General features: G+C 41.3%; 1 protein-coding gene across 2 annotated transcripts in view; it reads left to right on the forward strand.

Annotated features, from left to right (window-relative positions):
* kcnab1a (potassium voltage-gated channel subfamily A regulatory beta subunit 1a) overlaps nucleotides 1-26,744 on the forward strand; it is a 173,793-nt gene that overhangs the window by 113,922 nt on the left and 33,127 nt on the right. For both annotated transcript variants that reach the window (XM_079575383.1, XM_079575384.1), the window contains exons 2-3: nucleotides 3,867-3,910; nucleotides 24,751-24,788. In XM_079575383.1, the coding sequence (XP_079431509.1) occupies nucleotides 3,867-3,910; nucleotides 24,751-24,788 (82 nt within the window). The remainder of the gene's footprint in view (nucleotides 1-3,866; nucleotides 3,911-24,750; nucleotides 24,789-26,744) is intronic.

The following is a 26,744-nucleotide window of genomic DNA, read 5'->3' on the forward strand; positions in this document are numbered from 1 at the left end:
CTAGGCTTGGTCAGGATTCAGTCTGTTGTGCATGTTTTGGGTTGATGAGGGAACCTGAAGACCTGGATGAAACCTATCACGACACAAAGGAAACAAGCAAAGTCTATCCAGAAAAGATAAACGCAGTTCGGAACCCAGGACCTTCTTGCTGCAGGAAATCATGAACTCCTCTTTATCTGGAAACGGCTAATCCTGTCCACAAGCAATGAGGAAAAGTACATCCGAAAAGTGTTTCCTTTATTTATTATGATCAGTTATTACACCATTTATCCTGCAGAAATCAATACAAATGACTTTGACTGTAAAGCTGGGCACCTTTGTCATCCTACGGCCTGTTCAAGGACATGCTGACTTCAGGCTTCACATGAGACCGGTCCAGGCCTGAAGACCCCTCTGTCATGAATAAATGATCACTACATGTGCAACTGCTGCTGATGTGACAACACTTCTCTGTCCTTTTATGAGTGTAACACTGTAGTGACTTTTACCGTGACATATCTCTGTAGATTTAACCTCAGGTGTGACTCCTGCATTCGTAAATAATACAGAGAGTATTGATAGGAACGCCATTGAAATAAGCTTTAAAGTTCATTGGATGCGCAAAGCTGAACAACCGATTTAAATATCCAAACACAATATTCCCTTGTGTTAATACTTTGACTTAAATATCCAAATCAGGGCTATAGTTGAACTTTTTCCAACTGTAAATGCGCTTTTAATGCATGACTTATATTGTTCCTTTGACTCTTTGCACCACAGGCCAATGTTTCTAATATTAACCTTTTCCGCCAACAGCTTCTCATTATGTGGGTTGTGCTCTTTTCACAGCAAGCGCTAATGTTCAGAACGCAGAAAGCCAAAGATCAAAACTTGACATTTTTCCAAGCCCAAAAACAGCTGTGGGTCTGTTTTATTCCCTTTGACAGTGACAAAACAAAGTCTTAGCTTTTTGAGTGATCGTTTCTTACAAAGTACCAGAAAACACCAGTTATAGTTTTGGACATACAAATATATTCACTATAGCATTTTGCTGAGCTGAAACCGAGCTAATGTTGTACTTTTTGTGGAAGATGGAGCTGAAATTTGCTTGTTGAATAAATTAAACTGATGAAAACTGAGATTTGATTGCCTCTTACTTTGGCAAAGCGCATTCAGAGCCTAAAATAGAGATGGGTTGTGTTGTGTTGTGCAGGTGCGCAGCTAAACCCGCAGCTCCATTCATCAGCCAGTGCAGTGCAGTACAGTACAGGTGGCTCCTTTTCCCACGGGGAGAAGTCCGGCAGTGTTTAGGTCGGCACTTTTCTGTATCCGCGGGAACCCGGAGTAGAGAAGATAATTGGGCTTTCACGTCGGCATCATCAATTTCAAATACCACAGGGGTAAATATGGAAAGTTTGTTGTGCATTTAGGACCTCGCATGCCCCCTGGTCACGTTAACTTTGTCTTAAAACTGTGATTGGATTCAAACTTTGAACCAAGAGCGGCACCAGGATGAACATTTTGAATAACATTGAAGCCTAGAGTAAAGAACTATTTTCTGTAAATGCCAAATGTTTTTTATTCGTGGTTCCCAAGAGGCAGGGCTTTGGGACCCACCGTTACCCTCGGATGACAAGCCGAGGACCCAAATAAAACTGTAGTTTGTCATATATTGTATAAAATATTGTATTTTCCATGCAAGTTTTTGTTGAACAAGCAGTAGAGTTCCCTTTAAGACTGAAAGTATGATCAAAACAACCCAATAACATTCATTTTAACAGACACAGTTAGTGTTTCCATGCAGTTTCAGATGGAAAATATTGAATAAAAGTTCCCTATAGACTCGCAACCCACTGAAAATTGGATCCCGACCCACCAGTAGAGCATCACTGTTTATCATTATATATAACTAAGCGGTACAGTATGTTGGGGGCCAGAGGTTCTGTGCTGGAGGGCCGGATTTGGCCCCCGGGCCTGAAGTTGCCTACCCCTGGTCTACTCTACACAGAGGCAGATACGGCTCGTCCAATGGGCCCTTTCCCACAGCAACCTCCTGCAGTTCTTGATGCTCTCTAAAGGAACAGCCGTATGTAAAAACGGTGGCCTATTCCTTTAAGTACTGTTTCACCTACACTGGGCGTAGTATACTTTCTAGTCAGACCATAGGAGCTCTTTGGTGACGTAGCAATAGATACTGTATAATGCACAATATTATGTTATGCAACCCAGCCACTAATTTCAAGCCAGTTAGACTCACCATCTTGTATAGAGCTGCTCTTTGTTTTGTTTTGTTGCATCTCAGTGCTCAGTGAATCCTTTTTCTGTAAACTCCCGTAGTCTGCTCGTTGCACGCTGTATTTCATGCTCAATTATGAATTTTCCTCTGTGTAAAGTGTGAGCGATGGATGCCTTCGGACACATGCTTCAAAGTCTGTTTTGCTAAGAGGTCAGCGCAGTGGTTCCCAACCTTTTTTGTCTCGCGTTCCCCTTGAGTCGTTCATTTATACTCCGAGTACCCGCTACCTCGAGGATCTTCCAATACTATTACAAAGATTATTCAGTATTTATTATTTTGTTGTGCTCAAAACAAAGCTAAAACCCTCTGAAAATCAAGCCTTTTACAGAAAAACAAAAATGAAAACGCTAACTTTCCTTTTAAAGCAGTACTAAGTAACTCATGCCCCAAGAGGCCATAAGCGCCACTGCAGGTGTCGTAGCAAGTTGAGGTTTTTTTACGCACACAAAGGGAGAGAGGGATATTGTACACTGTGCCACAACTCAATTACACAATGGAGATATTTTTTTTCACTCAAACTTGGCTGTAAATACTGTTTAAGTGGTGCTAGCCCAGAGTTAGCTTTGCCCGTTAGCCTGTTAGCTTCTTCTTCGTGATTACATTAGTGTGTATTGCACCTCCGGGTCGGAGCAGGAAAAGCTACAAGGGTGGTTTTCTGGCCAGAGACACCAGTACTGCTTTAAATTAATATTGAAATTGTATTCAGTTTCACTTTCTTTTTTAATCTGAAATAATTCCAAGTGCTCAGGTGCCCCCAGAGGTTATTGAGCCCCTGTCTGAAGGGACGGTGGTTCCTATGACTGAAGAGGGTGTTCAAGCGACGGTCCCCATGATCTGTTTGATCTGTCTATCGAACAAGTTTATTTGGTCAACAAACACAGAGGTTATGTGTGTGTTGTTCATTGATTTTATCACCCATTTTGTCATGTTTAAGGTTCTTTTTCTATTTAGATTTCAATGTGTATACCCATATAGTACTTCATTACAGGCATCCGCATATACTGTATACCATCACCAACTTTATTTGTAAAGCACTTAACATCACTTAACTTAACAGCTTGGCCAAAGTGCCGTACACAAAACATAAAATATTAGGCAAAATGTACATAATAAATAATACATAAGGTCAAACATTTTCATCTATAATCTAAATGATTAAAGTAAATCTAAATGGCTATGGCTCAGTTCGTTGTGTGTTCACCTCCTGACCTAAACATTTCTGGTTCAATCCCCAGGTCCCTTTACTTGCCTCTGTCACACACATTCGAGCAAGGAGAAAATCCAGAAACGCTGCTGAATCTGAGCTGGTAAACTGTTGCTGTTACCTCCAACGGGCTGTCAAATCCTCTTATTCCGAGCTCATAAAGGCGCTAATAACCATGCATTTTCTCTGTGGGAGGCAGACTGTGTCACTGCGCCTCCCTTCATCTCCACAAGTGAAATCCAGTTTTGCAGAAACGTCAGCTGATTAGCTCTTGTCACGCGCCGTCTTGCAAAAAAACCTGAGGTGTTGCTTTGAGCTTTGTTTGTTTGCTTTTAAAGGAGTTCATAATTGATTCATTCTTTGTCATTTCTCCTCTGTCTTTTGCAGAAACCTGGGGAAGTCGGGGCTGCGGGTGTCGTGTCTGGGGCTTGGTGAGTACATGGATTATGTGCACAGGAACAGGTCTTTCAAAACGTTATGATCTCTCAAAGAATTATCAATAAATAAGTCAATAAGCCAAGAGTCAAAGAGGAAATATCATGCAAGATCGTCTCTTTGTCGAGCCAAGAGTCTTTCAGTTCTTTGGATTGGCTCATTCTTTCTTACAAAAGTCTTCCGGAACTTAGAGATTTCCTGGATGTCTTGCATGTACTGCTCTTCGGAGGTTTATCCACAGATCTTCACTGATGGAGAGAAACATTTTTTTACAGATAGTTTTACGTTTTCCTTCAGAATCTGTCGGAAATCCATTCTTTGTTGTATGAAATGTTTCCGTGCCCCAGGCTGAAATACAGTCAGAAAGAAGTGCTTTAATGAATTTCTGTAGCCCGTCTCCTCCAAACGGACATCTGCTCATTACGGCCAAAAAGTTCTACAGCGGCATTCAAAGGTTTAGGCATAACATCAAGTCAAGCCGCATGGATTTTGGAAACAAAGGTTAAAATAGAACTTTTTGTCTGGAGTGAGCGAAGCTGTGATATCTGCATTAATGCGAGGCTACGAGACGTGTCCAAACCTTAGCTGTGACCTTTTCTCTTCATATGTAATTTTGTAAATGTAAAAGATGAAAATTCATTTCCATTCATTTTCCTCCGCTTTATCCCGGGCCGAGTCACAGAGGCAGCAGTCTGAGCAGAGATGCCCAGACTTCTCCCTCCCCAGACACCTCCTCCAGCTGTGTCAATGATTAAGAGAGAAATAAGCGTAGAGCGCGTCTTTGGAATACATACACTTTTTTTCAGGATCCAGGTACGAAAATTGAATATTTAAAGAAGAAAGTGATCCAAGGCACTCTGACTTCAATAAAAATCCTTTAATATTACTGGGACGACACTTAAAGTTTAACATTTAATTGATGTCCCAGTAATATTAAAGGATTTTTAGTGCCTCAGATCGCTTTCTTCTTTAAACTTCTTCCAGCTGTTTGGGGGAATCCTGAGGCGACACCAGGCCAGCTCAGGGACATGTCCTGGGTTTTCCCGGAGGCTTCCTCCCAATAGGACATGCCTGGAGCACCTCCCGAGGGAGGCGACCAGGAGGCATCCGAAACAGATGCCACAGCCACCTCAGCTGGCTCCTTTCAACGTGAAGGAGCCCAAGCCCAAGCTGTCTCTAAGGGTTTGCTCAGCCACCCTGCGAAGGAAACACTTTCTTTCGGTCATTACCCAGATCTCATAACCATATATGAGAGTAGGAATGTAGATCAACGGGTAAATCGAGAGCTTTGTCTCCAACTCGGCTCCCTCTTCACCACCACAGTCCGATATGGTGACCGCATCACTGCCGACGCGGCTGTCGATCTCATGCGCCATCCCAACAAGACCCGAGATTCCACTTGAGACAAGGACTTTCCACAGACCTAGAGAACATTACAATAAAACCTGATTTTTTTATGTTAATGCTATGGTAGTGTCTGTAACTTCTTCCCATTTGGTGATCAATTGCTGGGTTGCAGGTTCTAGAATGTGATGACGTCACTGGACCCAGCAGGGGGCAGGAGCCAGTTTTTCCTATTAACAGCATTACACTTTCACAAGCCGTAGCTAAAAAGAAAATGTATGAATTAGAAAAATGATCATTAATATCAGCCACTGGGTCCATGATCTTTCTGTACAAGACCAAATTTCCTCAAAAACAAAATAATTTTTCCTACATAGCAGGCCTTAGGAAATGCTGTGATGTCAACTGCAAGCCAGCAATTCTTCTTCCCCTTCCTCCTCATTGTTCAGATGAATCAAAATAGTTTTCAGCTGTGCCTAAACTTTCCCACCCTGCTGTATATTGTAAATAAAAATAACTACCTCGAACAACTACCTCGAACAATCCCGCCTGTTCCAGTATAGATGTAGTAAAATGACTAAGGGTTTATATTATGCTGGCGTTCAGCGTTCTGTGGGCGGCTGTAAAAGTTCCTCACTGAAGTCAAAGCGAGACCCATTTTAGCTTCAGATTTTAGCCTGCGAGTGGGAAGCAGACAGAACACAGCCGGCTATTTGTGTCATCAAATACAGCGGCTCTGAGCAAACAACCTCAACCTCGTGGTACCTTTCGGAGTTCAGCAAAAAAGCTGCTAACAAACTTGGCAAGTCCCATGTCTATGTTGAAGATGCTTGAAATCCCAAAGTCTTTTATTGTAGTTCAGTGGCACAGGGACATCATTAGGTCCAATTTAAAGTTACAGCATTATGTGTGTTGTTCTCAAGGTCGGACGCCTTGGCAACAGCAGTAAAGGAGGAAATATTTGGCTACATCTCATAGAAAGCATGAGCGCGACGGCAGCAGATTCTAAAATTCTGAATTATGTGGGTAGTAAACAAACCGCAGTGTGGCGGAGTCTAAAAAAAGGCATTCCAGGTTCAACAATGGTACGAGCCCAAAGAATGAGATCAGCTGAGGACCTGAACATCCTGAATGACCGGGTTTTCCATCAGTGGATTTCTTCTTCTCTTACGGCACAGGCATATTCCAAGATGATGACGATGGAAAGAGTGATTCAGGGAGCAGGATCGGCCGTCACAGAGTCCAGATCTTAACCCCATTGAGAATCTTTGGTGCTGCTGCCGGATGCTCTCTCATCGAATGCAATTTCTCCATCTGTGAGATCAATAAAGTATCATCTTATCTTATCTTATCTTATGTGCTGGAGAAGCCTTTGCACAGTGATCACACTCTCATCATCTTCAAAACAAGATCTTGGTGAAAAATTAATGCAACACTTTTGACATTGCAGAAGCTTTTTGAAACAATGGCTGTAATCAAAGCTCAAGGCGGTCAAACCAAATATTAGTGCAACTTTTTTTTGTAATAACACTTACATTCCACTTTTCAAGCCTGTGTTGCCAAATTTCTCAAAACCCTACAATGGATTTCATACACAAGGCATTGAGTTGCCTTATGTATGAAATGCACGGTAGTTCACTCATTCATTCACACCTCATTCGGTGGTGGGAAGGTACTCTTCTAGCCACAGCCGCCCATTGGGGTAGACTGACGAAGGCGAGACAGCCACTCTGCGCCATCAGCCCCTCCGACCACCACCAACCACTCAGTCACAGTCTCATTAATTCTGACCTATTGTACATGTTTTAGTGGAAGAGGAAACTAGAGTACCTGGGGAAACCTATACAGAAAGACCCCCCTCCAGCCGGGACCTTGTAGCTAGTGGCTTTGCTCTGCCTGATCCCGTCAGACCTTGGAAGCTAAGCAGGAAGGGCCTGGTTGGTACTTGGATGGGAGACCGTTTGGGAACACCAGGAAGACTGAGTGAATGTGGTGAGTGAGTGAGTGGTGGTGATCGGAGGGGACGATGGCACAGACTGGTTGCCTCGCTTCCGGCAGTCTACCCCAGGGCATCTGTGGCTACAATAGTACCTTACCACCAAGTATGGAGTGAATGAATAATGTGATGTAAAGCTTTTTTTTTTCTTTGAGTGTCCAGAAAATCACTAGATAAAACCAATGCATTATTATTATTATTATTATTATTATTATTATTATTATTAGCTGTGAAGCACAAGCGTTAACCACTGTGCCACCGAACCACTTTCAACACGTGTTTAAAACTACAATAATATATTTACAGGTGAAACTCGGAAAATTATAATATCGTTAAAAAGTGCCCTGGTTTCTCAGCTTGAACTGTGAAACTAATATATGATCGACTCATTACATGCAAAGTGAGATATGTCTGGCCTTTATTTGTTATATATTGATTATTATGGCTCAGTTTGTAAAAAAACCCAATAAAAAAATTGAGAAAAATACCTGCCTAATCATTATTCACTCACACAATACTTGGTGGTGATAAGGTACTATTGTAGCCACAGCCGTCCATGAATATTTGAATGATAATGAATACTTTGAAAATGGACTGTAAGCCAAAATCATCACAAACAAAGGCCTGACATATATCACTTTGCATGTAATGAGTCTAAATCATATATTAGTTTCACATTTTAAGTTCAATAACAGAAATATTTTCTCAGCCACGCTTATCTAAACAGCAGAGTGCCATTAACTACAACCGAGTCAACGCCTGAGAGAGAAAAAGATCAGTTCTGTCCAGATGTGACAGAGCCAAAAGAAAATGGGTGAGTTTGTTGATAAATGGAGTGACTTTGGCCTGGCAGCGGTTCGTCTCTGGTTACACACAGTTTGAGAACATTTGCATCAATAATGTTTGATATTTTGATGATCAGAGTGAAGTCCGTTATTGGTTTGACCTGTTGAATCAGCAGTTGTGTGATTAGTTGGAAGTCCAGTCAATAGAAACTCTATCTCTGAGACGTGAGCGGTGCATTTCTCGAACAGCTGGCCCCAGACCCAGAGTGCCGGGCCTAAGCTGCTTATTTCATCATATTTACTTGGCACCTTTTCCCCATTTCATGTCAACGGCTTTCACTTGCCTCTGTACTTGCCACATCCCACGCTTTCATAGCAGCTGCGAAATTGACTTCTGGAGCTTACACTTCATCAAACGCGGCCGTGGCTCAGCGTCGGAGCACGTGCCACGTTATCGGAAAGTTGGGGGTTCAATCCTTCCTCCAGCTCCTCCACTGCTGGATCAGTGAGTGTGTGTTTGTTAAGTACGGGTCAAGGCCACAATGGTATTAACTTTACAAAGACTGAAAAATGAAGCGCTCAAAGACTATGACTCACTGGTTAAAAGGCTTCTTATTTTTTTTTTTGCAAGGCCAGTTGAACAAAGTGTTTAAGCTTGGGTAGATGGTCACATGCCGCTGATGCCATACATCCCTTAAACAATATTTTCAACGTATGAACATTAGAAATGGCAATAGATAGAAAGCATTTAAAAGCCTCCCTGAATAAAGGTTGTGCAGTATGGGGAGTAAGAGCAGCTGTTTCATGTAAATCATATACAAGGAGTTAAAACAAAATGTCTTAATTAGGTTTATAGGGAAAAAAAGACCAAAATTACCCTGTTCGATTCTTATTTTATGACGTTTTGTCCACTAGCGAGATTTCCCGGAAATAACAACAACATTGCGACGCAGCGGCCGTGTTCCCCGCTAATTCATTCACAAATATTGACTCATTTATGATCTGTGTATAACACACAAGGCGAGACAGCAGCATCTCATGACAGGAGAAATATACATGGTTGTATTTTATTGTTTTTCTACTGTAACTAAGGCTATTGTTAGAGGCGGATCTAATGGGCTCTGCCCTATATTAGCCTCCTCTTCACACCTGTGTCTAACCTGATGAAGGCTCGTCTGAGCTGAAACGCATTGGTGCATTTTTATTCTAACAAGCCATGCATGAATAAAGGCTTTTTATTTTTACAATCATCGGAGTGCCCCGGAGATTTTTCTTTTTCTCATCTGAACTAGAAGCAATTCACCAACCTATTCTCCAGTGAGCACCTGATTTCACCTGTGAGTCACGGCAATAAGGATCCAAGAGCCACCATTTTCTCTACATGCACAGACATTACAAAACTTAAGAGCTTTTCCTGTCTGAGAATATCTGGCATTTTTACTTGTGGACCTTGTGGACTCATGTTCATTCAAATGCACTGTCCCATCTTAAATAAATACATTCCGCTTTTGCAGGAACATCTCCACTTTAGTTGCTCCGACAAAATGTGTATTTTATTCAGATTTTGAATGGATAAATGAATAAATCATGTTTTATGAATTATTTGTCTTGTTTGTCACGTGACACTGATCACATGTCCTGAACTATGTAAAACCTGAATCAGGTACAGCTGTGGTACATTGCCTCGACAAAGACCCAAAGGTCGAAACGCGTCGGCGTTTGAATAAAAAAGAAACTCTATCCAGTTGTGCCTCGGAAACTTTATTTGCATCTTCCATTAGATTCTTCCAAAGAGCACCTGGTACTACACACGATCGAGATCCAGTGAGCCCCTCCGGCCTCCTCCTCATTCCTAAATCATATTTTGTTGATCCATTTTTACACATAAACTACCTAATTTTTATATGAAAGCAGGTGACAGAAAACTTGCAAAACATTTTTTTTATTTTTTTATTTTTCCTTTTTTTTTGACAGTAATATACCACAAAAGTTTTAAATTGATATCTCTGAATTACATTTTTCCCTCTAGTCACCTGCTGTGTCTCGCCTGAATTTGTCTTAAATACAGATGTTTGTTGGTGAGAACAGATTTTGGGGGTCACTGAGGTGTCCACTTGTGAAACCGCTGGGCAGCACTGGCTTAGACCAACCATAGTTTCAGATCAAACTCTACATATAAAACTAAACTGGTGGAAGTTGAAATAATCGTGTTTAGTGAAGATGTGAGCTGAGCTGCTCCCTGGTCGTGCTGTCGACTACAGTGCAGATCTCTCTCAGCCTGAGCAGAGCAGAGAAGGTCAGGGGAATGCCAGCTGCCTGCACCACGCTGCGCCCCGGGGCTGACACGGAGCCACAGGGGAGCACAGAGACAAACAGGACACAGCGAAATCACTGCAGGGCGGCGACCCAGGGCTCTGCGCAGGCACTGCAGTCAAACAGAGAGAACAGTGTTTAATTATCTTTCTAGAGAAGGGCTGAGCAAAGTGATGGTTAGAAACAATTCACAGTATCACATTTAGATAAAGATTAAATGTTTATGAATAGTTTTAATCCAGGGTTCTCAGACCAAAAAAAAATATCAGGAAAAAAAAGGAAACTGCAAGGAGTAATCTTGAAGTAAACATCATTTAGAACTTGATTTGAGTTGGGAAGTAGACCCAAACACATTTTCTACAGCTTCACCCAAATCTAAAAGCTTGAAAAGAAAAAGCATTGAAAGAGCGACAAAAATTAAATATTAAAATGCAACAAAAACATGACCAAAAAGCAACAAAAGGTTATGATCACTTTTGTAGGTCTTAGCTTTTTAGCTTCTCTTTCTGTGAAAGAGACCCTGCAAATTGTGAAAAGCACCTTTGTGAAAAGAGCAATTGTGGTTAGCGCTCGTGCCCCACAGCTCGAAGGTCCCAGGTTCGAGTCCCATCTGAACAGGGCCTTTCTGTGTGGAGTTTGGATGTTCTCCCTGTGTCTGGGTAGGTTTGTAGTAAAACATGTGCAGTAGGTGAATCCTCCAGCCAGGGGTTTCTGACCATCAGCCTGGCTCCACATCATGGAGATGCCAGCCCATGCTGGCAGCTCACTGCTCCTACAGGTCGCCCATTGAGGATGGGTCAAATGCAGAGAACACATTTCTCACAGAGATTTCTCTACAGAGATTAATAAAGTATAACTTAAAAGGGCTAGATGCAAGTTGGCCATTTGATGCTCATTACTGCCACCTCAGGTCAAACATGTAACTGCAGCTTCTATATTATATATATCTTGTGCATGACGGCACTTCAGACCCGAAGTAACAAAGTTTTCAGTGACAGTGCAGGATTTTAGAGGCAGTTGTGGTGAACAGGTCTGAACTCATTCTGCACATCAGGACATGGCTGGAAGATGTAGGGGGAGGAAAGTACATAATTTTAACATTGTTTAACTCTGTATAGTCCCTTTAAATAAAAGAAGAAAACATCTAACGGCACAATTTAGAGCTGTGCAATTAATCGAAATTCGATTATGATTTTGATTATTACACTTTTTTTCGATCTTACAAACCCGTGCTCATACGGCGGCCGCTCTCCTTAGAGCTAAACGGGTGGAGTGTCAATACAATGGACCGTGATCCCGCATGTGAGAGAAGAAAAACCTCTTGCCGCTCGCCTTAACCATGTGCATCTTCTCCAGTTCGGCTTGACCCAAATCTAAAAGGTTACAGCCTATAGGCCAGTGTAGCGCCTCATCTGAAACCTCAGACCTACAAACCTGATCTAAATGTATCTTTTTCCTTGCGTTGTTGCCATGTTGTTGCCATTTTTTCCATTTTCTTTTCATCTCTTTTTTGCCATTTTAATCGCTTTTTGTGTTTTCATCTTTGTTTTCTTCATGGTTTTGTTGCTATATTGTGATGCTTTTATATTTGGGTAAAGCCAAACTGGTGATAATGTGCTTGGTTCAGGTGAGGGTTGAGAGGTTAAAATCATTTTGGAATCAGGGCAAATTGGCCTATAGGTGCTCAAAGCTTTGGGTGGGCGCTCGAGCCCCGCAGCACCCACAGGATCAACGCCTTTGCATTAACATTTTGGGAAATGGATTGGAATTTCGTCGTGTACTGAAGATTTCCTACAACCTCAGTAAGTCGTGATTCCTTTCTGTCCTTCATGTTCTCCGAGACAGTGGCTTTACTCATCGTGACTGTCTCTACAACACCTCATCATGTAACGCCGGTCTATTGTATTCAAGCACCTCTTTGAAACGTCAGGCCGATGACTCACTGAAGCACATATTTGAGACACATTAAGATTCAGGCTGGATTTTTATTGCTTTTTTACTGATGCAGATCTGAGGGTTTATGCTAATACCAGCAGTGGGCAGACTTATTATTCTAAGGTAGACAGCTTTGGGCCATATTTATAAAAAAAAGTAAGTAAATTCTTGAGTGGTGACTTAATTAACTGACTTTCATGGGTTTTACCGCCGATTGTTTGTCATCGTGAAACTTTGGTGTTTTCCTTCATATTCAGGGAAAGGAGAAAAAGTGTCCTAAAGAGCAGTCGATTTGAGAAAGCAATGGGATTTTCTGTATTGAAATTCGGGGCTCATCTGCTCATTTGAATAACTTTCTCTGGACGGGAAAGTGGGATTGTAAAGAAGTCGTGAGATCATTTTTATGCACTACAAAAGCAGAGGAAGAGCCTCACAGGCAACAGTACTGAAATCCATTACTGTAATAATGGTTTGTGTTATAAAGGAGATAATCCTTTAAGGCAGTGGTTCTCAACTGGAGGGTCAGGGCCCAAAAGTGGGAACTGTTTTAAAGCAGTGCTAAGTAACGTGTTTACCTTAATAAATCCTTTCCGTAGTCCCTGTGGGGGTAATACAAGTGTTTATGGGATGATTGGAGGGTCCATCATCTCCCCCTGGTGTCTCTGGCCAGAAAACCATGCCTGCAACTTTCCTGCCACCGGACCAGAGCCACCAATACACACATAATAGAATCACGAAGAAGCTAACAAGCTAACGGGCAAAGCTAACTGCGGGTTAGCGTCACTTTAAACAGTATTTTCAGCCAAGTTTGAGTGGAAAAAAATATTTCCATTGTATAATTGGATGTACAATATCCCTCTCTCCTTTGACCTTTTCTGTCAGCGTAGTATTTACTCTCCAAGACAATTAATACGTTTAAAAATCGCAACTTGTTACGACACCTGCAGTTGCGCTTATGGCCTCTAGGGGCAAGAGTTACTTTGTACTGTTTTAAGTGGGTCGAACACATTTCTTTGAACATTTATTGCCTCAACTGACTGTTACCGGTTTGTTTTCATCATGATTTCAGCATTTTAGAATTATTTAATGTCGCGTTGGTAGATGAAAATTCCATGGCAGTAACTATGGTAACTGTCAAAATGCAGATCTTAGTTTCTTGCTAATTCCTCTGTAGCTCCTGGACCAATTCATGTATTAATGAATTTTTTTTTTTTTTTCAACTTTATTGTCCCTCATGGGGAAATGTATTCTGGGCAAATAGGGTAGATGACGACTTGTGAGACAGAGACGGACAAAAACAACAATTAGTGCAAATTAATATACAGTCAAATTGATAATAGGAATAGGAGCAATGCATTTAATCTCTTAACCCCCGCCCATTTTCCCCAATTCAGCTTTAACAACACCTCATTTGAAAGCGAAGATCTTACAAACCTGATCATAACTTTTTTATATGTAACATTTTTGAAGCGTTTGTGTTTTTGTCTTTTTTTGTCATGTTTTCATATTTTTTTTTGTTTTTGATCACTTTTTATATACAGTGGTTCTCAAACTGTTGTACATATACCACCAGGGTCATCTGCAGTTTTAGACTTAGTTCATTTTATTGAGAAACCCTTTAACTTATATTTTTGGTGGAACTTATTTACACACAGTTCAGAAATAATTTAGTACTATTTAAGTATTGACTCTTTATGATAAATGGACTCAACTTATGTAGCGCCTTTCTACCTTTATCGGCCCCAAAGACACTGGAGGCAAGTAGGGTGAAGTGTCTTGCCCAAGGGCACAACGACAGTGTGCATTTGCGGGATTCGAACACACAGCCTTCTGATCATGAGATGAGCTGCGCCAGCTTTAGGTTTATTCCTGATTTTGGTGGTACTTGGAAGGTGAGAATACTTCATGACGTGGTGCTTAACAACAGCTCAAAGTGTAATAACCGGTGCTTCATTTGATCCTCAGTTCGGGGGACAACATTCCTCCATCTCTCAGTTTTTTCGAGGAGAAAACGTCTGGGATCTACTTTGGTTGATTCGGTAAAGATTTTCGGTGTCAGAACAATATTTAATGGTAGCGTTGGTAGTGTGGTAACTATTTTGACTTGTTTCCCCAGTCCATTACACCAATCAAAAATGGTTAATTGATTTACATGTCAAGCACTGGTATTATTTTACTCAAACATGCTTGAATGACTCAAAACACTCCTCCTGTATGTTTATGACCAGGGAACAACACTGTAGCATAGTTGAAAACTCTAAAAAGTAGATTGTCGTGAAGAGTGGTGCCGGTTCTTCAAGGTGAGTCACGGTGAAAGCAATCGAGGGCTTTTTTACCTCACACACCTGCGCATACTCCAGCCAAAATAATCTTGATTGTTCGTTTTGTTCGAAGGCTAAAGCTAGCCGGATTTGGACTGACTAGCTTGGTGGTAGCTCGGTCCACTAATTGGTACTGAGGCTTTATTTTCTGCATCTCCCCACATAATTTAATTGGCTGACTTCTAAAGAAAACAATCGATGTAAAAGTTGTCGGTCAGCGTTCTCCAAAAGCATCAGCAGTTCTCCCGTGTTCCTCTGTCCCGTTAGCCCACACACATCACAGGAGGGCGCGTGTGTTTTTCCAGGTTGCTTTTCCTAATGAGGAGAGACACGGGTGAACGTGGAGCAGGGGTGAGGGCTCTGGTCACATGGAGGAGCAGTGTATCTTTAGAACTTGCTGATCTTTGTGTTTGAACCTATTGTTCCTCGGCACTTAAAGGAATAGGCCACCGTTTTTACATACTGAGATATGTTCTTACCTTAGCTTTGACGAGTTCTTTAGGACCTGTCTGGTCTTCCCCCGTGCCTTCAGACACGTAAACACAGCGCAGACGGCGTTAGCATTTAGCCTCTCCCCCTCTCCTCTATAGCTCCAAAACAGGTGAAGATAGAAGCTACTGAGCTCTTCCACGTTTTCCCTATTTAAATATGGTTACGTGAAGTGTTCCACTACAGAGTATAATTACACAAAATTAAACAATGTGGATTTTCTAAGCGGATAAAAGGGGGAACTATATTGTAAGGCGTAATAATACCAGGAGTAATTTGGCATCCGCGCAGTAAAGTGAAGATTACTGCGCAGTAAAGTGAAGATTACTGCGCGGATTTCAAACTACTCCTGGTAATATTACGCCTTACAATATAGTTCCCCCTTTTATCCGCTTAGAAAATCCACATTGTTTAATTTTGTGTAATTATACTTTGTAGTGGAACACTTCACGTAACCATATTTAAATAGGGAAAACGTGGAAGAGCTTGGTAGCTTCTATCTTGACCTGTTTTGGAGCTATAGAGGAGAGGGGGAGAGGCTAAATGCTAACGCCGTCTGCGCTGTGTTTACGTGATTGAAGGCACGGGGGAAGACCAGACATGTCCTATAGAACTCGTCAAAGCTAAGGTAAGAACATATCTCAGTATGTAAAAACAGTGGCTTTTTCCTTTAAACTGTTACACTGTTATGTTAGGGAATTATTTGGTGAAGCTGTTGCACAGTTCAGTTTGTATTATTATCAGTTCTATCCTGCAATTCTATCCTGTGAATCGCAATTTCAAAGGGGAAAGTTCAGCTTGGTGGGTGAAGCCATCGATCGACACTTCTCCCTGAGGCAGGACTGAAGAGGCTGTGAGATGGGCACGTGGTATCCCTCCCTGTCCACTCTGTCGAAGAAAAGACGGTCGAACAGGCCCTGTCGAGGTCGTGTTTTATCTCAAATATTGATTATGTTTTCACAATCATGGTACATGGTGTTTGCAGAAACATTCTTCACAATGATCACTGTTGATTACCCAGTGATCAGGGGGTAGGGTTAGGTTTAGGGTCAGGGGTTACGATTAAGGTTTAAGGGCTATTCCCACCGGAGAAAGGCCCTGTCCCAATACCCACACTGCGCCCTATACTCCTCTGCGAAGTGTGCACTTGTTTTAAGTGCACGTAAGGGTTCGAGTGCGCAGGTTTCAAGTGTGGAAAAATTGCGGAATTGGGACAGTGTGGCTGACGTCATTTTCAGCCCTAAACTTAGTAAAGTTGAAGGTAATTTTGTCCGTCCCTGTGAAAAAAAAAAGTGGTAGTTAATGAGTTGACCTTAAAACACGTTAAAATAAATATATATTAGATATCAATTTATTTGAATTTTTTATTTTAAATGTAGAGTGGGTAACTAACTAGTATCTGGTCAGTTTTATGTTTTTATACATCCTAAGTTTTGTTGAAGTGAAAAGTTGAAATTGGATTTTAATGAATGACAGCACAAAAAAAAGTATTGAAATTGTTGCATAATGTCCGTAAATACCGCTGCGCAAATCATTGTAATACTTCATCAGATATTTAGAATTCTTTCCAAGTAACATAGCAAAACTTGAGTGTATATACACATTTACAGAATGAGAAAAGTTGAAATATTTAATCAAAAGTAAAAAAAAATTGACGCAAGATCCGCGGATGCAGCCATTTTTCTGTCTCTTTGGCCTGTACCGCAAAGAATTATGGGCAATATGCTTTGTCAAAGTCCACTTGGATGCAGGCTTCGGCGAAGGGTGGATCAGGGGCGCAAAGGGGGCGGGGCAAAAGACCCCTCTGGAGGATTGGGACACCCTACGCACTCGCACCCATCATTGGGAACGTGCACATGAGAGGCGCGAGGGTGGAAGTGCGAGTATTGGGACAGGGCCAGAGTTGCAGAGACTGCCGTGACTGGCCTGGAGTCTAGGTGGAGACTAGAGTAGCTGCTAGTCACGAAGGTGTCTCTGATACGTCCCCTGGCAATAAGGGGAGTCTCCAGGTAGTCTAGGCGAAAATGAATAGGTTCAATTTCAGCAGAGTCTCCGCATGGTCTCTTGAGAGGTCGACGCTGGCAGTTGTGTCGTGAAAACTATTTGTTGTCCTCAACCTGCGAGACATTTCTGTGATGATTAAAGATTTGTATGGAGTCTATCACTGAGACTACCAGGAGACTGGCCTTAGACATCTCTGTGATGTAAGTTGTCTTTAACTCGCACAGATCTTACACATATTTTTAGAAACAAGAAGGCCTTGGATTTGAAATAAGCCATCACACTGGCACATAGGCTGTAAGCTCTCCTGTCAACATGCTTTGAGATTTATTAATAATTGGAGAAAATTAATCTAACACTAACCATAAGATGGCAGATAAGAGATTAAAATAAAAATGAAGACATGGTCTGGTCAAGGGCAGGACCATGATGTTGATCAGTGAGCCCTACTCTTATATTATTATCCCCATATCTTTCCCACAGTGACACACTGGCTCCTTCCTTCAAAGCATCAGCCTGTACACTCATGTGACTCAAGGGCAGCACTGGCACATTCCTGTACACCCAGGACAATTGGGGTCTTCCCATGTCTTTAAATAATTCGACAAGTTGTCATCAAACCCACAGAAATCACAAAGCAACATTTCTGAAATCGTTGGCAGGCATCTTTTTCTCCAAATAAACAAAGCTCTGAACAGAATGGCCTATTTGCACAAAACTATCCGCAAGATCTGTGCCCAAAGAGTTCTAAAGCACAAAGTCCAGATCATTATGGAGCCAAAACACAAGACTGGGGGATTGTAAAATCGTGAGCCTGCTCTCGCCTCAACCGTGCAATGGTTAAATGCGAGAAATGCTACGACTAAAGCTTTCTTGTTGCCAGTTTCAGGCCGCAGGAAGTAAAAAGCAGACCCGTTCATGCCCGGGTTCTGTTGCCTGTGACTCTAGTTGTTGTACATTGTTGACGACTCGCTTGACAGAGATCCAGCTGCAGTGTGAGAAGGCTCTCCCTGCGACTAAAGTTACAAAATATCAGACACTTACCTCACGTCTGTCGCAGCTTGTCTTTGGGTCGTACAACGGTTCTATTTTCAATCTTCATCCCTGTCTCACTGTACGACCTACGATTCCTCCACAACAAGTGATCGTTTGTCACAGATGGCCAAAATCATGCCAGCAGACCTTCGGCTTGTCAAGCTTGATAACCAAAAAGCGTATAGAGACAGAGATGGCTTGTTGCCCTTGTTTACTCTGTACATAGTAATGGGTTTTCCGTTCCAAGACTCATTCCTGTTTTGGACGCCATTTTTCAGCATACGAAAGACCCAAATGTTTCCCAAAACACCTAAATCGCCTCTGATGTTTCAAACTATGCCATCCTTTTCTGTTGTGGAAGAAAAAAGTCTTGTGAGATAGTGACGTCTCTCTCCCTCTTTCAGTCAGAAGGTGGAAAGAGTGTCCTACACTCCTGGTCTCGGAGAAAACAAGTCAGGAAACTCTAGATAATATCATTCAAGCTATACTGAACACACCTTTTTGTCTGAACCTTGACATAAATCCGTAGACTCTATCGATTGTTGGGGCGTTTTGCTACTTAGGTCTCCAGCTCTTATCTGAATTCTCTCTACTCTCTAATGCCACCTGTGATTGATGACTTTCCGATGCAGGATCTCCCTCTTGTTTAACATTCAGGCGGCGTTAAGTGGCAGGAATCTGACCCTCAGCTTGTCAGGTGCCACTTCTCGGGGACAAACAGAGCCACTCAGAATTAGAGCTCCTCCTGAGCCTCACCCCTGCAGAATCATAATGTCCCCATCAAACCACTTTGTGCACTTGCAAAAGTTCAGTTCTACAGAAGTTTTTACATCCCTTAAATGTTGGTGCTGGGGTGTAGTTTACACCAGATGCAGTTGATGCCAGTTTTTATCTTTAGATACTTGAGAGTGCAAAATCTGTTATAGCTTGTTCACCTTCGATTTGATTCCATGGTATTGACGATACAAAGACCGATTCCAGTCAGTCAGGTATTGTTTGTCTGTGCATGCACTAGATCAGCCATTCCCAAAGTCCGTGACATCGTGGATCCCTTATTGATCAGAAAATCTCACGGGTCCACCAAATCATAATAGTTTACTCCATTCAAAGGATTAAAAAAATAAATAATTACAGCTTAAATGACATTAAACGTAACATCTAGCAATGGCAGAAGGCTAAATACTGGTTTAAACTGGTGCATTTGTCCAGATAAATGCATTTTTCCATTCAAAATTAACTATTTTCAATGTACTTGTTTTGTAGACAAGGTTTGGGGGGCCGCCTGTAGTGCTTCTGAGGCCCCCCAGGGGGCCCCGGACCCCACTTTGGGAACCACTGCACTAGATAGTTAGCTGGAAATCCTAAAATCTATTTACATAAATGTTCTAAATTTCTGGCTACTTTATGACCCATCAGAACAAATAGAGCTGTCATTGCCACATTGTTTTTGAGGTCACATAAACTACAATAGAGCCAAACATCTATTTTTTTTTTTTAATTAAATGCAAATCTTAGGTTTGTCTTATAGATGAGACAAACCTAAAATTAATTATTAGCTTTGAGAGGGGAAAAAACTCGATGAAGTATTCATCCAGCCTAATGTTATGAATGTCCATCAGTAAATTGTTAATTGTTACTGGGCCAGATTTGTTGGAGGTCATAGGTCACTGGTCATTTGGTGAGCCCCCAGTCGCCATGAAACGTATTTGTATTTTTGGGATAAATAACATCATTGCTAGTGTAGTATTAAACATAAAAGTCCTGCATTTTGAGCACACTATAAAATGCTATATTGTGTGCTATATTATACACTATCGCTCTCACTGTTACTGTTACTGACACTTGCTATTTCAGCCGTCTAAGGCCTTTCCTGGTCTATTTCATTATCTTCAAGGCCTGACAAAGCAAACACCAGAAGCACATGGCTACTTAATATGCATAAACATAAGGATGTACATTGCCTCCTGTCACAGCTGTTGGACTTATGAGTTCGTACAAGGTAAAAAATAATAATAATAATGTTTTCACGGGTGCAAAGTCTCCTCACTGAGAGTATAAGCTGCTGTTTGCCAGTGGACCGGACCCTATTGTTTGATAGGCCGGATCTGGCCCCCGGTCCGCCAATTGAAAAGGCCTGATGTCGTCATTTGTGCGAGACACTATAGAAATTCATCAGGAAGTGTCGCCTCTGTGTGAAACTGAAAGTTCTCCGAAACTCTACATTGACTTTACTCTTGTGCACAAAGTCATTCAAGTTTTTTACAAATTCACATCAAACGTTTTTCATAATTGCCATTATAATGACTAAACCTGGTGAAACAATTGTGCTGATGCGGCCGTCGTATAGTACAGCTTCCCAATTATGTCGGACGCTGTCATTATGCACGCTCATGTCTCCTCGGGGTGCTGCGCCGGTGTCCTCTGTCGGGCGGATGGGTGGGCGCTGACAGGGTGAGAATGTAATGAGGGGTGACCTTTGTGATCAACGGCGTCTCTGTGAAGCAGAAGGCAGATGGAGAGCGCTCTTTGATCATGGCCTGTATCCGTGTGGCGGACAGACAGTTTGTTTTTATGACAGGCGGGAGTGAGGGGAGCTGCACGAGTGTGAGGCAGATTTAATGGCGTAGTAATAGGACGTGAGCAATTAAAAAGTGCACTCATGAACTCGTCAGATTCTGCTGCCTTGAAGACTGAAAATACAGACTGTTTTGGTAATTAAACTTTGACATTTTGTTCAGTTAAATTCATTTGAACATCATGCAAAAAAGACTTGTTTTTAGAGCTTCTCACAATGTTACGATGTTGTTCCTTCTTTAAAAATATACAAGGAGGAGTTGTGTTTTGAGAAGGGGCTTTAGGGACAGTGTGGATGTTAAACCCAGAAGAATGGTCAACTTTGAGCGAGCGGTTTTAGATCAAAATAGTATTTTCATACCAAAAAAGTGTCATATTGAGTATTTTGAATTATTACCTGCAATAATCATACCCCCCACTCTGAAGTCTATTAAAGCAGTAGTATGTAACTTTACCTTCATAAATCCTTTTCGTACTCCCTCTGCTCTGGGGGTAATACAACTGTTAATGGGATGATTGTGGGGTCTTTCATCTCCCCCTGGTGTCTCCACAATTGCAACTTTCCTGCCTACAGGTCGGAGACCTGAAGAAGAAGCTAATAGGCTAACGGGCAAAGCTAACTGTGGGCTAGCACCACTTAAACAGTATTTACAGCCAGGTTTGAGTGAAAAAAATTGCTGGAACATGTAGGAGAAAAATACATAATTTTAACATTCTTAAACTCCATATAGTCCCTTTAAAGCAATTTTTTTCTGAAAAAATAAAAAAATCTTTGGACTCTTTGAATCACAAACCCAGACATAATACTGGTGAAGTGTTGCAGCGTGGGAAAAAAAGTGGTCTTATATAAGAAAATTACTTGTAAGTGATTGAATAAAGATAATTCATGCCGTTTTGAGAATATTTGACCAAATTAAACTAAAAAGACTGCCAATGGAACAAGCTGATTTTTTCTTCCCTCATGAAAGTTAATTTGTCACTGTCACTCAAAGCCAAAAGAATGCTTTTTCCATTGGCAATCTTATTTCAAGACAGCCCAACCCTGCTCAAAATCAGCATAAATTTCCTTACGTTAAGTACTTTTAAAGCTATTTATCCGCCTTAAGACTGTCATTTTCCCCCAGTGAGATTAGTTGGTTTTGTTCGCATTGCGGTGACAGAAAAGCTCCGCATTGAAACGTGCTTATAAACAAATCCTCATGAAAATTCAGGTTTTTAAAGGTTGCATTAATAAAGTTTGGAATGAGTTTAAACCGAAAACTTAACAATAGCACTCTCGGCTACTGAAGGAAAAACGTTTGTCAGTGTGCCAATCATCGTAACTACATGGCAGCAAAAGCTATTGTTAACATGACAATAGTAAATGATAAAGGAGTCGTCTTTGAGCATCTGTCATCTTTTGTTGAAGCCAAGACCTGGCAACTTGGATAGTTTAGTTTTACAATAAATTTGATCTTCATCTGTCAAAACTTTTTTTTTCCCCTTTTGGCCAGCCCAGGATGACTTAGCGTTGTGATGTCCCCCTTGTTATTTCTACACCGACTCAGATTGCACAGCCTTGCATAACAACTACACATCCAAAGCCCAATTTGAGAAACTAACAGGTGTGTCTAAATCTCCCGACTAAAAATGACTTTCATAATGCGAGTAGGAACCGTCTCAGCCATGACAGCACCGTGCATAATTCAGCGAGTTTGGAGGATTTAGTGTCTCTTGACGCAGCTGGCTCAAGCCTTATCAACACAGTGCGTGGGGTAATTAGGAGCATGGGTATCCACAAAAGCCACGTAATCGTGTTCCGAGGAGACTTGAGGGTCATGGGAGTCTGCAGGTTGGAAAACAGGAACATTTTCGCAAGTTGATGTGACACTGTTGTTTTGAAAGTGCATATTCAGACCAATGCTTCTCAAACATTTCACACCAAATATCGCCTTATGACATATTTGACCTTCCAAGCAGCACTAGGCCTAGATCAACATGAAACCAGGACTAAACCGGGTCTTAAAACTTTAAAAATAGACCTAAATTGGACTAAAATATGACTAAACTGGGTGTGAACGTTAAAGGGATGTTTCAGGATTTTTGACATAGGGCCTCATTTCCTAGTTTTCCAGAGTGTTGCTGATTTCTGGAGATATTTTCTTTTGCAATTCATGCAGTTCTTATATTTGAAGAGTTTCGTGGCGCTAGGCTACGGTATCAGCTAGCCTGCATTAAAATCACTTATAACGCCAGTAACGATAACGATATAAATGTCTGTGTCAATACAATAGAATAATTTTTGGAATATAACTGATCTTGCATTACTTGAATGATCGCATTTTGAGTGACTATTTTCTTGCAGATCACTCTGCCGCTGCGTAGCTTATACAACCACGAAGCTGATGCTGCTCAAATATAAGTTATTTTAAATGCAAAATGGTTAAAATTATTCAATCGACACAGACATTTATATGGTTAGTCTGGCGTTATAAGTGATTTGCCTCAGGTGCTCTGTGGAGCGGGTCAGACTGTTTTTAATGCAGGCTAGCTGATACCATAGAAATGCGCTAGCCTTGCACTAGCCTAGCGCCACGAAACTCTTCAAATATAAGAACTGCATGAATTATAAAAAAAAAATATCTCCAGAAATCAGCAGCACTCTGGATAACTAGGAAATGAGGCCCTATGTCAAAAATCCTGAAATATCCCTTTAACTCAAATCCATTACTAAAGCGTAAACGTGTCTAATTAAATCAGTAAAGTCTAGCCTTGGATTTGACCTTGAGCATCACCTGAAGAAGCCCATGTGCTTGTGCTATACGTAAAATGTCACAGGTTCAAGTCCCATGTGGGAATCCCTGTGTGAAGCTTGCATTTTCTCCCTGTGTTTGGGTGGGAATCGTCAAGGTTGTCCGGTTTCCCCAACTTCAGCACAATCAGGCTCATCCTTCAGTGACACATTCCTGACCATGAGGAATATATCTTTTACTTTTATTTAGATACAACGCTTTGAGGTAAAAAAAAACAACAACAACAACATATTTTTCAAAAGTGTCCTGGCCAAGAAGTGGGGCAAATTCAGAATCAGAATAGTTTTTATTGCCATGGTTTGAGAACAGGTCAAACTAAGATTTTTTCTCGGTGCAGACGTGCTACATAAAAGATATAACACACAATCTATATAAAAATAAGCTTTAAAAACAATAAGGCTATAGGGAGCATGCATAGGAATATTAAATAAATAAGATAAATGATAAAAAGTTATTATGGTAAGATGACAGCAATTGATATAGAACAACAGCAGGATTGTATTTACAGATGTGTGGGCGAAATAAAGTGATAGCAGCTTTACTCCCGAGATGTGCGAGAAACTACAAAAAACTCTTTAATACCACAATCAATATTTCTTAAACTCAACAGAAAGTTACTGAACATACTTATTTATCAGGCCCATTAGCCAAGAATGCTGTACCTACTGCTATAAAAGTATTATTTACGGGGAAAAAAAACACTACATCCGGGTTAGAGGAGATACATGCTAACGGCGCAGCGGCTACGCTAACCCTGGAAGTAGTGACTTTAGTAAATACTACTGTTTTAGCAGTAGGTGCGGCATTTTTGGCTAGTGAGTCTGAGAAATAAGTAGGTTCAGTAACTCTCCGTTGAGTTTCAGAAATATTGATGGTTGTTTTTAAGAGTTTTTAATGGGGTTTTTTTCTCGCATGTTTGCCGGTTTGCTAGCACCTGGAAGCGGAAGTCGTCATGTCACACTTAACAAACGTACAGGGCAGATTACATCCATGAGCCTAAATTACAGACACAAGTAACTTTCACACAAAATCTCAGACTGAATCAAGCTAATACACTTTGGTAAAACATCTACAGGTTAAAGACTTTGTCACAACATCTGTCAGCAGTGATTTAAAGGCATCATGTGACATCTGCACATGAGCCTGGGTTGGCCCAATATTGAAGGATATAGTCAAAAGCACTGGACTAATCGTTCTGTGGAGACTTTCCTATATCACGTGTCCTAACGATGCTCTGCCTTTCTCTTGCAGGTACGTGGGTGACGTTCGGAGGACAGATCACAGATGAGGTATGGCTTTTCGATAATAATAAATATCTGGTGATGCTTCTCCAGTAGCTTGGGTTGGTTAAATAGAGCAAATCTGTTGGAAGAGAATAGTTTTTTGTGAGTCCATCTCAAGAGTTGAGGTGAGTTATGTAACCACTAATAAAACGTGGCTTCTTCCAACTGTGTGTCATCCATCACACTTAAGGCACATGGACTGAATGAAGACTCTGTGATGTGGAATGATGAGGACATAAAACAACCAGATACTTTTTCAACCCATTAAGAAAGTCACTCAAAGTGGTTTTCAAGGAGAAGTTGAGCATGTCTTATGGGCAGAGTCTAAATCGTGCAAAATGTGTTACTCAGGTCCCATAGATTGATAGGTCTTTATTGTCATTGCAAAATCACATTAACTATGAGCAACTTCCACCACATTGCAGCAAAAAAGTGAACACGTTTTACATCAGTAGGAAGGAAAATGAAATTAACCTCTGGATTTGATGTTAAAGAAGAAATTACCACAAAGGGTTTTGGGCTTGGGTAATGGATGTTTTTTTTCAGTGGTGAAACGATACCAGCAGGTGTAGTTATAGTTCTTAAAGTGTTTTCTGTGTTGGTTTAATGCAGAATGAGATCATGGAGAAAATTGTGGTCAGCATAATATCTATGCCAAGTCCCTTCGGAAATTACTGCCCACTAAAACCTAAAACAAAAGATACATATTGGTTGACCTAGGAGAGATGAAGTTTTTTTGATAAATAGCCATGCTTTAAAGGAACAGGCCACCGTTTTTCCATACTGAGACATGTTCTATATGGAAGCACATAGTCGATTCTAACTTAACCCTGTTTGGAGCTATAGGAATATACTGGGAGAGGCCAAATGCTAACAACATCTTTGGTCTTTTTGCATGACTGAGGACACACAGTTTTTCCATACTGTGATATGTTCTTGTGTGTGCCCGTGGAAGAGCGTGGTAGCTTCCAACATCACCCCCGTTTGGAGCTATAGGCATATGATGGGAGGGGCCAAATTCTAACAACATTTTTGGTCTTTTTGCGTGACTGAGGGCACGCACAACGACCAGACAGGTACGCCTCAACTTGTCTAAGCTCAGGTAAGAACATATCTCATTATGGAAAAACGGTGGCCTGTTCCTTTAATAACATGAAAAGAGAGGGGAATCGTGGGTATGTCTCCAGCTCGTCGCCATGGAGATGTGACTATAGTCAGTAGGATTTGAGATTTAAACAGGTTAGTTCCTCATCCAACTCCATCCTTTGATTACCCACTGCAGTAATAGCATTTTCTGTATCAAACAAGTCATTAGGAGCATGTTTTCTTCCCATGGCAACAGTAGTCGAAAATGTTACGGAGTGTCCCTTTAAGATATACTGTAGTTGTCCCTGTAGCTAAATCTGTCTTCTGCATCAGTGGTTCCCAAACTTTTCAGGCCACGACCTCAAACATGCAAGCAATTCGAGACCCCACTTTAAAACGTCTCTGGTGCTTTTAATAATATTAAGCAGCCAAGCTTTAAGAATCTGGCTTAATGGCATGGATTTCCTTAGGTTACTTCGGATTTTGAACTTTATTCACAAGTATATGCTGTTTTCCATTAAGTGTTTTGTTAAATATTACTTGACCCCCCGTTCGGTGCCTCACAACCCACTTGGGAACCACTGATCTACCTTTATAATGCAGCAATGCTGATCTCTAATCTCTAATAACACAGCTTTTCTAAACTTTTTATACAGTCCAACTTTTCTCGACGACTGAACTTGCCTTTCACAAACACCTCGCTAATCACTTAACATTATGATAGTGCAAATTAAGCTGCTGAGCCAAATCCATAGTCAATTAAGAGAATATCCAATCCAACCTTTCTCTGGAGACTGGAGCGTTACTTATCATTCCTAATCCCGTCTTGTCTTTCTGGAGTTAGTTCTGACCTTGCCGTGCCCATGCCGCTGGCCG

This window comes from Gobius niger (genome assembly GCF_951799975.1).
Source record: "Gobius niger genome assembly, chromosome: 1".
NCBI classification, from domain to species: Eukaryota; Metazoa; Chordata; class Actinopteri; order Gobiiformes; family Gobiidae; genus Gobius; species Gobius niger.